This window comes from Varanus komodoensis, unplaced genomic scaffold (genome assembly GCF_004798865.1).
Source record: "Varanus komodoensis strain SLA01 unplaced genomic scaffold, ASM479886v1 scaffold180, whole genome shotgun sequence".
NCBI lineage: Eukaryota > Metazoa > Chordata > Lepidosauria > Squamata > Varanidae > Varanus > Varanus komodoensis.
In genome coordinates this window covers 133835-148242 of record NW_025335528.1, presented here as the reverse complement: position 1 = coordinate 148242, position 14408 = coordinate 133835, and the positions used below count along the sequence as shown (strand labels likewise).

Sequence of the window (14408 nt, the reverse complement as noted above, 5' to 3'; positions counted from 1 at the left end):
AGTCGCTTCCCGTGCAGGGAGCAGAAGCAAGTGGACAGACCTTGGGGAAACGGTTCGGCCGAGTGGGGGCTTGCGGAGAAAATGCAGGTGTAAGTAAACATCCCTCCCTCCGCGCCCACTTATTTCGCCCTCCCCCCATCAAAGCCGAGAAGAAGCAAAGCAAGGACAGCCAGTGAAGCTCGAACCTATCCGTGGGGGGAGGGCTCCTCTTTTGAGGGAGGGGGGCTGCGCCCCCTGCCCTGGCTGGATTGGGTGGTTACTTCCAGCTTCAGCCCGCTCCTGCTGCTCCGCATGAGTGCCGAGGGAGGCCCTGATCCTGCCCTCGGAGGGCTCCGGGGACTCTGCAGCGCCCACCCCATGGCGACCGCCCTGTGCTAAGGCCAGCCGAAGGCGGGGGCCCGTCTTCTCGGGAGCTGAGATCCAGGGGACAGGATCGGGGGTGGTGGGCGGCCGGGGGCCCGGCGATGAGCCTGGTGGGGGGCTTCCCCCACCATCCGGTGGTCCACCATGAGGGCTACCCGTTCGCCGCCGCCGCCGCCGCCGCTGCCGCCGCCGCCGCCGCCAGTCGCTGCAGCCACGAGGAGAACCCCTACTTCCACGGCTGGCTGATCAGCAGCCACCCCTCGGAGATGTCTCCGCCCGACTACAGCATGGCGCTCTCCTACAGCCCCGAGTACGCCAACGGCGCGGCGGGCCTGGAGCACCCGCACCACTACGTGGGCGGCGTGCCGCCCCCGGGCAGCGGCGGCGGGCCGCCGGGCTTGGGGGGCGGCGGCGGCGGCGGCGGCGGCCCCCGGCCGGTCAAGCGCCGCGGCACGGCCAACCGCAAGGAGCGGCGCAGGACTCAGAGCATCAACAGCGCCTTCGCCGAGCTGCGCGAGTGCATCCCCAACGTGCCGGCGGACACGAAGCTCTCCAAGATCAAGACGCTGCGCCTGGCCACCAGCTACATCGCCTACCTCATGGACCTGCTGGCCAAGGACGACGCCAACGGCGAGGCCGAGGCCTTCAAGGCCGAGATCAAGAAGACCGACGTCAAGGAGGACAAGAGGAAGAAGGAGCTGGTCAGTAGTGCTCGCCGCCGCCGCCCGCCGCCGCCGCCGCCGCCGCCGGTCCGGGGAGGGTGGCGCGAGGAGGAGCGGGGAGGGCGCGCGGCGCGCAGCCCCCGACGCCGGGGACGGGTAGGCCGGCCTCCTCCAGGGCGCGCCGCAGGGACTCGGGCCGCCGTCCTCCGAGCCTGGGAGACCGAGCGCAGCCCTGGAGGTGCGCCCCGGGACCGCAGGGGACGGGCTGTTCCTCCCCGCGGCTGGGCCCGCCTCCGTCCGGTGGGGAACGCGCGGCGGAGCTGCCAGGGCAGGTCCCGGGCGCGCGGGACAGGGCCCCACGCGGGAAAGGAGCCGCGGGTGGGGGAGGCGAAGCGACGGGGATGGCTTATCCCATTTCGCGGCCGGTGAAGGAAGGCCCTGGAGCATCCACGGCGGCCGGGATCTTCCACTGCCGAGCTAGAACTCGCGTTTGGCGCTCGGGCTTGTTGCACGGAAAAGCAGCGTCTAAGCGCTCCTCGCTGGAACCGAGTTCCGCGGACCGGAGCCGTGTGAACTGAACGAGTGCCAAGCCCTCGAGGAGCGTGCAGCTTCGCTCACGGGGGGACGTTTAATGTGAGAGGGGCTGTGTTGGGACACTGATTTCAGCCGGCCTTATTTCCAGGGAAGTATTCTAAAGGCAGTGGAGTCCCCGGCCTCCCACACTCCCGTTTAAACACGACCTCTTGTCCCAGAAATCCCATTACTTTCCCCAGAACCGAGCTGGGGTTCTGTCCAGTAGTGCTCTGTCCGACGCGTAATTTGCTTTCGCAGCGACCTTTCGGTCCGCATGTTTCTAGATGGAAGGACAATAGGTTTGGGAACTAGTCGATTCTAGATACATAGTCACGCCCCTCTATTTGAAAGGAAGGTCTACTATACCGCTCATTATTAATATTATCATTGTTATTAATAATCATTAATCAGAAAGTATAGGGAAGGCCTCAGGGGGCGGTATCAAAGGAAGAAGTTTATATCCGTCCCCTGCGCCTTCACCATTTGCTGTATAAACTGCAGGGGCCCTTCGAAAAATACTGAATTGGTGAATTTCCCCACTGAGTTTAGTGCAGTTTGTTTTCGTTTGAGGCTTTCTTGGGGTACGCATGATCTTGGAAATTAAACCTCGTTCATTGACGGTGAACGCGCTCCTATTTCGAAGGAAGAGCTTTTAGGATCGCTGCAGCCATGAAGGCATTATAGGCAGGGATCCACGCAACAAACATTAGGTCAAGTAAGACCGAAGCAGTCCCGGAGCGTCCTTGCCCATCTCGATCCTAAACGCGCTTCCAGGGAATCTCAAGGAAATGCAAAGAGGCCTGCTTAAAGAGGAATCTCCTGGCGGTGGGGATGGGGGCGGAGAGAGAAACTCTTTGTGATCCGAGTGGCTGCGGTCTTGGGAGTGGGAAGACAACCGGCCGTTCTCGCTCTTGTTTCGGCCCGTGGATGTCAACGACAAACATTCATGCCCGATTAAATTCATGGATTTCGCTCTTACCCAGTCTCGGGTCGGACCGGAAATGTCCTCGCTCCAGTCCGTGGATGAAGCTGTCAGTTTTACAGTCCACAACTCACAAATTTCGCAGCGCTGCCTTTAAAATCAAAAGGAAAGGAACGCCTTGTAATGAGGGAGTCGTGGATTGATCCCCCAGTCGGCAAAGCCCCGCAGAGATCCTGAGTTCCGTCCAAAAACTTGCGGGGGGGGGCTATGAATCGTCTCAAAAGGCATTTTCTGGGATAGGGGAGGGGTAAGCAGTCCCACAACATCAGTGGCATTTCAGTGACGCAATCCCAGACTGCAGACCCAGTTGCAAGATTTCGGATTTATGACACCGGCCGGTGTGTTCGGGTTTCTTCTTCCTCGCCGCTGAAATCTGCAAATCATGTGTTGCAGTACTGAGGGCTTTGCTAAACCCTAGTTACACATTCGCGCAGAAGCATTCAGATCCAATAGATCTGATCTCAACTCAATTCCAACGATCACCCCTTTTCGGAGATAATCCAGGGACCTCGATTCTCTCCGTGTGCGCACCAGTTCGCTTAATGCAGGATACAGTCTACCGTTCAAATGCCTGTTAAGGGGCGGCCCCTTCCTCTACCAATAATTCAAAATATCCGACCTTTTATCTTCTTGGAAGCCAAGAATTAACCTACAGAGTAAAACCTAATTAATCACATGGGGAAACCAGGTTATAATAACCTCAAATTTTCTGCTGATGTTCTTCCTTAAATATGTTTGAGAAGGATGACTGGGAAGACAATATTCTCTGCAGGACTTTGAATCTCAATTCGCATTAGAATGGTTAATCATGCGAACAATCCTGAACTCAAACACTCGGAATACATTTTCTTTTCCCAACTAAACCTCCACACATTTTTTCAGGCAGTGAGATTAAGCCTTAGGAAGTATCTTCCATTGAAAACAATGGGCTATTTGGAAATGCAATAGTGCAATGTGTGACCGTAGGAAAGGTGGAGCACTGTAGACTGGGGTCAAAAAGAATCTGAGTATATACTATACACAAAAAGAAAAAGATCCCACCGAACTAAGGAAAGGAACTAAGATTATTTTGGGGCTCAAATCCCACTCATATGCAATATTATTCAATGGATATTGTAAGGCTGCAGTCCTCTGCATGTTGAAACAGAAAAAAGGCCCTACATTTCCCGGCATAGCTTGCACCCTATACCTGTTTGGGCTCAGTCCGTGAAGTTTGGGCCCTAAACCTGTTAAGCTAGGTCCAAAACCCATGGAATGTGGTTTCCGAGGCAGAAGTGTTTATGATCGGGGCGCCGCAATTTTTTCAGGGATCTGCCTTGGAGTAAGCCTTTTATACCCTGCTCAACCATCCATTCTTTAATTTGTGGCGTTGAGGGTGGTGGTACAGACTTGGAACAGACTTTCTTGGACAAGCAGGAAGGCTGCAGGAGGGGCTTCCTGTGCTCTTAGAGGGGAATCCCCCGCCCATTAAGCCCCCGCCATCCCAAGCTTCCAAAGATTTATTCTTAGTCATGATCTAGCCATTTACAATCAGCTTGGCTAAGCATATGGAGCTCGTGTATCCACAAAGTTATAGAAATCAGTTTTCTATGCAGTGTTTGTGTGAATAATATACAGATGTGCTGCGAGGAGGGCGGGAATGACTGCATGGATGCGAAGTAAAATGGGAAGGGAAATTGCATGTTGACTCAGGCGTGTGTTCCACAATACATGCATTTCATAGCAAGAGTCACAGGGAATTTGTCTGAACCTGCCATTCGGAGAAATTATACAGTCCCTCTACAATATGTTTCCGTAGATGCTTTTGTTTTTAAGGGGAGGTGTTGGTGAGTCATCGTGCGTGTGTTTGTGTGTGTACACGCATGAGTGCGCGCACACACACAATATGAGCGGGCGGCTCGGTTGATGCTCTGTTTGGCTCAGACCTGCGGCTCTATCATGCCGGTTCTGAAATCGCTTAACCCGGAGCCGTGGGCATACCCCTCATAACGAGAGGGAGGGAGAACCCAGAGCTTCGCTTTCCAAGGCACTTCGCTCTTCGTGATCCGCTTCAGAGAGCCATCCCGCTTGCCATCTACCTCCACGTTGACGCGGAAGTTCCCCTGGGTTCAGTGCTCTGTACTCCGGGGTATGTGGTCCTACCGCAGCGCCAAGCGCTTTGCGAATCAGCCCAGGCTCGTTCAGAAGGTGCAAGACTGCGTAAGACTGAAAAGCTTTTGTGTAAGACTGAAAAGCCCCCTCCCCACAGGGCGCACACGCCGCTTTGCGGGCGCCTGCAGCCGGAGAGAGTTAGGCAAAGCCTGCGGTTCGATCTACGGTCGGGAGGCCTCAGCGAGAGCTGGGCAGTCCTGAACTACGCGCGAAGCGGCTCCAGAAGTGAGCGAGGCATGTTTCCCTGCCTTGTGCCCCGAAGGTGAGGCTGGCGGGAGGAGGTGACCCAGAAACCGCAGGGCGATAATCTCTTTGTTTCTCCTCTTCGCCTCCTTTCCCAAACAGAACGAAATTCTGAAAAGCACAGTTAGCAGCAGTGACAAGAAAACCAAAGGGAGAACTGGCTGGCCGCAGCACGTGTGGGCTTTGGAGCTCAAGCAGTGAGAGCGCGGCGAGGACTGGAGGAAATAATGTCTTGGAGGACGCTGGAACTTCAGGAGAGGTTGCTGAGCTGGGGACATCTTTTATTTCTTGTTTGGAATCGTCTGGTTTATTTATGTGCAATTTCCCTCCCCTAGTCTCCCCTTTCAAAATGTGGATCTTTGGAAGAAAAGCATTCCATATTTGAATATATGAAGAGGAAAACTCCGGCGTGGTAAGGGATCGTGTGGTCTCGCTAGTTATTTTCCCCCTCCCATGAATGTTATTTTGCTTTGTTTGTATAGAACACACGGGACGAAATAATAATAATAATAATAATCTTGAAGGCATTAGTGTGTTATGTGAAGTGTATATGTTTAATACTTGCCCTGTTGGATGAACATGTGGATGGGAAGCTCAGATCAAAACAGTCCCGTCCCGCCCCCGCCCCCGCCCCCCCCCCGCCTATCCCTCCCCGAGATTGCTGTGTCTTGCGCTGAGATGGGACTTCATTGTTCTGCCTTTTCCTTGTGGTCGCTCAATGGTCGGAAGAGATTGTTCGAACAGCTCTTTGTTAATGTGCACTTCGGTCCTCCCTAAGGAAGCAAAACCTAAAATTAAAATAATAATTATAATAATCCGTGGAGTTGAATTAATATTGAAAGGTGTAAATGCTGTAAGTATTCAATAAACCACTGTGTGTTTGGGTTTTTTTTTTTTTACTAAATGCAAATCTGACGCTTTATGTCTCAAAAAAATTTTTTAAACACAATCTCTCCGAGAGACAGAGACAGAGAGGTTGTGGTATGCATAATATTTGGAGGGGAATGATCAAGGTGACATCTAAAAGGTGATCCTTTGGAGGGCTACCTGGGAAAGGACCCTGAACTCTGTAGCGCTTTCGTTGCTCATCTATTCTGAGTGCAGGTTCTCCCCGGGGAAGCAAAAGAGAACTTTCTTTACCGTTTCGAAGCGGAAGGAGCGATAAAGAAGTGGGGTGTCATTTCTGAGATTTTTGGCTTTCCTCTTAACCAGGGATTCTTCATAGAAATCCCACTGAAATCAAGGGGTCCGGAGCGTTCGCATTCGGCTGAACGCTGCTTCTTCGTGTCTAAATGCAGCAGTAGTTTGCGCTGGAGCGAGTCAGAGACGAGCTTTGCATTGTTTTCTCTGTCGGGGAATGAGGAGGGAAAGAGAGAAGGAGCCAGAGAGACGGTCTCTTTTTCCAGAAGCCCTAGCCATTTACAGTGAGCTTCTCAAGGTGTTTGGCTGTGAAAGAGGGAGGGAACTGTGGACGGAAGCTAACGTGACACGTACTTCATACTTACTGGATCCACTGTTTTCGCTGCGTCTTATACTCGGGATATTGCAGAAAGCCGTAAGAAGCGGACTCCAACCTGGACCCGCCCTAGCGCTTTGGCTGGGGCAGGCCAAAGACACTCGCAAGCCTTGGTAGAAGTGATTATGTAACAAGTAATTTTGCCTCCTCGAGTACGAAGCAGAGAACAAGGCGAGGGATTTAGGGAAGGGATGGGGGATGGGTTGGGGAGAGATGCAAGATTTACAGTGAGGTATAGTGACCTCACCGAGTTCGCCCAAACTCGCTCGGGTTGCAGTCTTCCAACTCGCAGGAAGAAGTATTCAATCAATAAATACATGGCTTTAAAGGAGAAACTACTCTGGCAAAGGAATGCGAGTTAGACTGGTGGAAACTCCGAACCTAACCCTGATGGGTGGAGTAGACACCCCTCCAGGTCTATCGGTCTCCCCGCCTCCCTTGAATCTGACTAAGGCTTCGATCGCGTTTGTTTCTTAAGCGAAGCCGCTTCGGAAAGGACGTGGACTGCGTTTGGACTGAAGGGTTAGGACGGACCCGTTCTAGGATCGCTTAGTTTGAATTATCTCCCCTGGGTGGGGGTGTGCGCGCGCGCAACAGATCTTTCTTAAGCCAATTTCTTTATATTTCCTAAGCCTAGGGATTCAGCATGTAATGTATCGATTGATAAGGCGGATACTGATCGATGCTTATCTTTTTATCGCTCGATTGAGCACTAACGGCATCTTGGGGCTGCCGGAGTGAGGTCGAAGCCACCCCTGGTTTGCAAGGAGTCCAGCTGGCCCCGAGGAAGCTCGGTGGGGTCTCAGTCGGGTTAAGAGAGAAGATTTTTCATCTGTCCTTTCTCTCAAACTCGCTTTCATGTAGCGAGCACGCCGGACTCGCTGCCTAAATGGGACGGCATCCAGGTTGGGCGCCCGCCCCCTTTTGAGTGGCTTGCTCCAGCCGGGCCAGAGGGCTCTGACCACGAGAGAAGGTAGATCTCCAGCTGCCCATAAAAAGATAAGCACGCTCTTGTACAGCGCTGCCCAGGCCTCCCTGACAACAGGGAGGTTGCGAGGTTAGAACAACCAGGCCAACATGATGTGCCCTCTTCCCGTCTCGGGGTCAGGCGGCTTGGGCCGGGCTGGCCCGGGTCGCTGTGTTTACAGGCACGCCTGCCTTCGAAAGGACACCCCCTTTTCCAAAGTTTTCCTTCTAGTTCCCGCTGCTGAGGAGGTGGATACAATCCCTCCACCGCACACACCAGTAGCTTTCTGTGAATGATTATCATGTTATCAGATTTCTAAGTTCTTCTCTGGCTAGAGAAAGAAATGACTCCAGATCGCACAACTACTGAGGGGTTGTATCCAATGCTAGTCCTGCTTAGAGGAGACCCATTCATTGTGTAAGCCTGGCAGTAAGGCCTAGGGGAAGGTTGCTACCTTGTGCCTGAGGAGACTTGCACAGGATCGCCCTTTGGATTAGATTAACATTGGATGCAAGGCTAACCCCTCCTCCATTGTGGCTTGTTTGTGTCTGTTCCTAGTTTCCTGGCACAGACCCCAACTGCACAAGTTTTTCTTGTGCAATCAGTGTACTGTATTTTTATTCTTCGAAAAATGCAACTCTTTTATACAGTGCTGTAGAAGAGCCAAGTTTATGTCCAAGATTTGTAGTGTTTAGAGGAGATTTGATTTTTGTTTTGGTGGTTTTTATGTCTTTTTCTTTTTTGGAAGGAAGAAATATTTCCCAATTTAGCAAAGAAAAGAGATCTCTCCCACACTTATTTCCTACTCAAACTCTCCTTCTTAAGCAGCAGATACAACTGAAACCTGCACAAAGTTAATTTACACTCCCTCGACCCAGGTTTTCCCTCACTCCGTGGTTCACAGGCACCCTCCACCATGCCGCCATTCCAAACTTAATTTGGTGGGATTAAGGCTCAGGGCCATCCTGGGGAAAGACTTCCAAGAATTGGCAGAGGGGCCAATAATTCAATAGTGTGGGTAAGGCAGCTGAGACATCAGTGTGAGAACAGGTTCTGTCCTTGATTCAGGTTTGCATACAGGAAAAACTGAAATATACTATAGAATCCAAAAGGGACCAAAATGGGGGATTGGTAATTTGGGGGCTGCAGTCCTGGGATCACTTAAATGCGGAACAGCAACTTGGGTAATAATGATGAAATTGATGGACTGACTTCTTAGTAAGCGCTGATACTGGTTGAGTTACTGCACCATGCAGCAAATAAAGCTGCCAATGCTAAGAAAATTGTTCTGCTAATGTGTTTTAAAGCATTTTAGGGCACAAGCCTGTGCCTGTTTAGGCAGAAAAATAGTCCTACATCTCTTGCAGGGGAATGCTAGAAGTTGTAGGACTTTTTCTGCCTAAGCAGAGGTAGCATTACACCCTAAAGGACACAATCCTGTGCAAGTTTATATAGAAAAAAGGCCTACAACTCCCGGTGCAAGTGACTTGGTTGTGCTGGGAGTTCCAGGCCTTTTTCTGTCTAAACTCTCAAGATTGTGCCCTAAAGTCTTTGATGGGACCAGACCCTTAGATTTGTTCCTCAGATGTTGAGATACCATTCCCTTGTCCCCCACAAACCCTAACAACCATTGGGTGAAAGAAGAGCTGGCTGATTTCCAAGTAAGCATAACTTAGGATCTCAGCCTCAATAAGCAGACATTGGGTGGTGAATGGCTGGCTGGCGTTGCCCCATTCCCACACACAAGATGATCAATAGGGCTTTTGGCTTTTAAATATTCCCCCACCCCCCCCGCACCCGACCCACTGAAAGGTGATGGCGGGCAGGCTAAGAGAGCTAGGAGAGAGCATGAACGGGGGAGAGGGGGAGGGGAGGGGGAAAGATCCTTTTTAATTGCTCGGTAATGGGGCTGTTGCTATTTTCTCAGGAGCAATCATTCCTGGAGCTAAATCGCAAGAGCCCTAGACAGGCCGGAGCCGACAAAAATGTAGCTTTTGACGTTAAAAGCTAAATGGGGAAGCGGGGCGGTGGAAGGTAAATTGATGGCCGATTGGGATGTCAGCAGCCCTGGCCCCAGATCGCCGGGCTGGAGCGGAGAGCCTGATAAGGCCTCTCCGCTCTCGGGAGCGCGGCCCTCTCGGCCGGCGACTCGCTGGGAACCGGGCTGGCCTGGCAGAGAGAGACGCGGCTCTTCTCCGCTCCCCCCGCCGCCCTCCCAGCGCTCTATCTGCAGAGTTCCTGCTGAGGTCAGGCCTGAACTTCTCAGTCGCCTTATCCGCAACCCCTCCCCGTGTTCCCCTTCCCCCCCCGATAACCGCTCCGCAGCGAGCAAGAGAGGGGCCAAGAGCAGGATCTCGCTCTCTTCTCGCCTCCTGGCTGGTGCTAATGGCTAAAAGGCTGCAGCAGCTATTTGGTTAGGTAATCCGAGAGGGAAATTAATGAATGAGAGAGGAGAATTTCCTACAGCTGCCTTGGAGGAAAAATGGCCTCGAGGAAAGCACGAAGAGCTTGCACTAAAGCAACTTCTGCAAACCTAAAGAGTCTGTCCTATCGGTGTGATAGGCCGGCTTGAATCGTTTTTGTAGTGAGCATACAAAATATTGGGCTCGATCCCCAGCGAGGACGATTCTATAGTGGGGGGGGGGGGGGGGTCTGGCTTAATCAGTGCTTTGTTTTCCAGTAAATCCTTTGTTTTGGGGATCAGTACCCCTACCAGACTGTGACCCTGATATCATGGGTTGGATCCTGGGTTTTACTCATGCTTAAGAATAAGTTCCCTTGAGTTCAGTGGGTACGTTCTGAATCTGGATCCAAACCTGGATTCCTAGCTTCACTTTTAGAGTAGCGAGTTACATCAAAATGTATGTGGTTTTCTTTCTCACTGGAGACTGTACTTGTACACATAATTCCCTGGGAGTGAATCCCATTGAACGTAACAGGTGTAACTTCTGAGTAGACATTCATAGGATTGTGTTGTAAATATGATTTGGAAGAGATACCTAACCACAATCTTACTGGAAGTCTTAGCTGATATTATCTACTGTCAGTTGTCATTTAAGGAGTGTATATAGGCCAGTGTGATTATGTTGCTGTTATTGCTAACTGGCTTGGCATCAGAAGTCCTTCTTGGTTTTACTGCAAATTACTCAGAGACCTCCTAGTACAGCCAGATCCATCTATCTCCTGCCCACGCTTGCTATAGGTCTACACTCATACATTTGAGAGCAAGCTTTCTAGTGAACATGCATTATGTTCAGGTTGTGCACCAGTTATTTGAAAGCAACAAAATTGTCCAAGTGGGAATTCCAAGCAATGCATTTTGCTCATGACCAAAGATTTGCAAGAACTTAGCACATTCCCCTCTATTAAATAATATGCAGATATTCATAAGTGTTCTATAATTTGGGAAGGTATTAGGGAGCTATATCTTTGTTTTCCAAATGGGATCCTGCTTTGTCTTCTTTGAGTGAGCAAGAGTCATGGGGGGGGGGGGGGGTTGTATAATTTTCTCAGGAATAAGGAACAGGGCCTTATTTTTTACTATTCTTGGAACTGTACAGACCTAGCAAACAATATTATTTTCTTTACTTGCAGCATTGCACTCTTTGCTTAAAGGGAAACGTTTTTAAATGATTTTAAGGCTGTTATGCTATCTACACTTCCGTGGGAATAAGACCCATTGGTTTCTGAGAGGTTCCAAGCTGTACACAAGACAGTTCCATCACTGGACATACTGACCCTAAAAGGTAGTACTTGAAAGAATTAGGTTTTGGGGTTGATTTCAGTAGGTCTCCTTCTCCCTTAGCTGAAGGTGGAGTGGCTTGTCATATTTGGAGCAGTTCCTTACAGTATCTTATTTTAAATGGACAATCTGAACTGTCTGAGACTAACTGGTTTGTGGATTGCCGTTAGGCACTCCAATCCTATGCACTTTTGTTTGGAAATTAACTTCTTTTGATTTCTGGTCTTCACTTACTCATATTTTCAGTATGGGGTGTTACTCTTTTATAGCTTCAGTGGTGCTGCTGTGAATTTTAGGAGGTGACAGTGAAATTCATGAATTCGTGTAGCATAGACATTCGGTTGGGATCTGAAATTCTACTTTGCCGGAAGTAGATTCCACTGGAATATCTCAAAAATATAATGTGGGATAACAGGCTTGCTGGGTGGGGAGAAAGACATTTTGCCTTTCTGCTTTTAGCTCAAGGCGCAGAGATCTACATCAATTTCTTGACAGATTAACTAGAAAGTAAGAATCTTCAAAATGCAAATTGTTTGTCTGTTTAGAAAGGTCAGGTGATTTTTAATAACCAGTTTTAACTTCATACATATGATGCAGTTGAAATTGGAAGACTTGATTTACCATAAAGTTGTGTATGTGTGTGGTAGGCATATTAGCCACAATCTAGCAAAATTCAGTAGGAGAGTTAAGAATACACATGACACTGAATTTCTATACATATTTGCTAGAGAATAAGTCCAATTGAACAAAGTGGGATTTTCTTCCAAATGTGTATTTGGATCCCTCCCATGGTAATAACAGTGCTGAAAAGTACGTAATTTGGGTTACATTGAGCCCATTTGATTTTTCAAACGCAGGACTTAGATAAATATACAGATAGAGAAATGTCCACAGATTTCTATTTCAATCTTACCATTTATCCTCCCTCAGGGATCCTACCTTTTCACAGCTTGGATCAGAATACTGAGAAGCCAAAATACCAGGGCTTAATTGAATTTATGTTGGTCTTAAGACTTTCATGAGTAACTTAAAAGCAAGCATGTTTAAGATGAAAATGCCAACATATAATTCCACGTATCTTAAACTTCTGCCAAATGCATCTGTTTGGAAAAAGTGTCTTTTTGCTTCTAAAAAGACTTCCTGGCAAAAAGACACTTCAAGTGTATATAAGTACACAATTATGTTGATCCACTTGCCTGTTTGCATCCAGGTACTTCAGCACAGGTATTAGTAGTAGTCATTCCACTGCTGATACTTATCAATCCTTCCCTTTCTCAATATATAGAATAACATTTTTACTGGTCTCAACAAGGCTTACTTTCAAGTAAGCAGACACATGTACTGAGCCTATCGGGTACACGTGATCGTTTATACAGGTAAATAAATAATCATGCAACAGATTCTCTGATACAAATAATCTCCTGTACTAAAATCCCTTAAAATTGTTTACGTCAGTATTGAAACCAATGGCGAGGGCGTGCGCGTGTGCACTTATAGCTTCCCACCGGCTATATGTATCGAAAGCTTATTTTGCCATCAGTTTAATCCACGCAAGCCTCTAGATCCTAAAGGAATTTCCCCCATGCAGATTCCAAAATCTGTTTCCCTGTTAGATGGCCAGAGAAACAGAAAAGGAAGTATTTCAATGCCTCTCCCCTCCCCCACCGCGCGAATGCACTCAAACAGCAGATGGCGTTAGAAAGAAGTTAGAAATCACTCGCTAGGAATCAGTGTGCGTCTTTCTAGCACCCGGGTTGGCCTTGTCGCCGTTGCCAGTGGCTGTGTGAGCTTTCTGCGTTGCGCCGTTCCCAGCCTAACTCTGCCGCGGCTCCTGAGCGTCGCAAACGCCGGAGAAGGGAAAGAGGGGTGATCGCGCCTGTTCGCCAGTGATGACGCCAGCGCGACATCCGGTTCTGTGGGTCCCCTTTTGGGAGCCGCCCTCCAACAGCTTCAGGGTCCTCCATCCACTTGCCAGCGATTGAGATTCTCGGAGCAAGCCCTCAGGAGGCGTGCGGAGGATTGCGCTGGAAGGGTGCGTGCCGAAGGTTGCGTTTCCTCTTAGGCTCCCGTCTTCGACGCCTGGGAATTGTGCGATCTTGTGCGTGTCTACTCAGAAGTAGGTTACAGGGAGCCTGCTGCTGACTGCAGAAGGATGGGGGCTGACTTCCAAACAAGCTTGCTGTCCTGACCTGTAAGGCAAGGTGGACTTCACCCATCTGTGCTCAGACCTGAGGACAGAGACATGTTAACAATATTCACTGTGAATGAAGGCTTTTCTGAAAAGGAAGAAATAAACGAATTCTTTCACCCGCTGTTATAATATCTTCTACGATAGTAATTTAGGTTTTTTTTTTTTTTTTGTTCTCTCTCTGTCTTCTTTCCAGCCTATGAAATATGTTCCTTTTTTCCAAAGCAGCTTCAGTCTTTTCCATTTCTAATTGGCCAATTACGACCCGGCTGTTCCAGCCTGCCCCTCTAAAAGGAGATTAAAGCACAGTTGTTCTCCGAATTCTGTATTCACATAAATTCTGAAAAGCATCGAAAATGAAATGGGCAGTATGCTGGGACCTCCAGCCTTCAGACGACCCTTGGGTCTGCGCTCCCACCCCCTCCAAAGGCCGGCAGGCGGGCTCCCCCCTCCCCCCGGCAATATTCCCCAAGCAGTATTGATGCTTTGATGATGGGCTCGTAGAAAACTGATTACAAATTTATTCTTAGGCACCATATAAGTCTTGATATTTGCTATTAAGGACATCTGGCAGTGATTAGAACCATTCGCTGCCCGCGCCTCCGCTCCCGGCACGCGCACGCGCACGGGTGCTCCGTCTTGCAACGCCAGTCTTTGTGGACACCCTGACGTCAGATCAGACCGCGAGGAGCCATCCTGTGCAAGAGTTGGGTGTAATCACCGCGCCGGTTTCCAAACACCAGCTCGGTCCAGGCCACGAGCTGGAAGGCGGATGCAAGAGAAAACCTCCCTCCCTCCCTCCCCCCTTCTCCTTCTCGTCCATTTTAATTCAGCATTTTCTTCCTCCCCCCGCAAAATGTTTGTTTGCTGAGGTCTTGCAGGCTGTTAACTGGCTTATTTTTATTTTATGTCACTGTAAATCTTGTTCAAAACAGAAGTGGAGCAGGGGGAGAAAAATCAGACTTATGTGAAGGCACAGTAACGCATCTTCAAGATTTGAGTGCTTTTTAATTCCAGTTTG

The 14408-nt window shown here is 49.7% G+C and overlaps 1 protein-coding gene across 1 annotated transcript; it reads left to right on the top strand.

The window, feature by feature from the left end:
* Positions 1 to 464: 464 nt before the first annotated feature.
* Positions 465 to 5501, top strand: LOC123021732 (heart- and neural crest derivatives-expressed protein 2). The gene is made up of 2 exons (XM_044426775.1): positions 465 to 1064; positions 5077 to 5501. The coding sequence occupies exons 1-2, from the start codon at positions 465 to 467 to the stop codon at positions 5173 to 5175; spliced, it is 699 nt and encodes a 232-aa protein (XP_044282710.1). The 3' UTR covers positions 5176 to 5501.
* Positions 5502 to 14408: the final 8907 nt, after the last annotated feature.

Coding starts and splice junctions, on each gene's coding strand:
- LOC123021732 (XM_044426775.1), top strand. CDS start 465: ATGAGCCTGGTGGGGGGCTTCCCCCACCATCCGGTGGTCCACCATGAG. Junction 1,065..5,076: donor ACAAGAGGAAGAAGGAGCTG/GTCAGTAGTGCT, acceptor TTTCCCAAACAG/AACGAAATTCTGAAAAGCAC.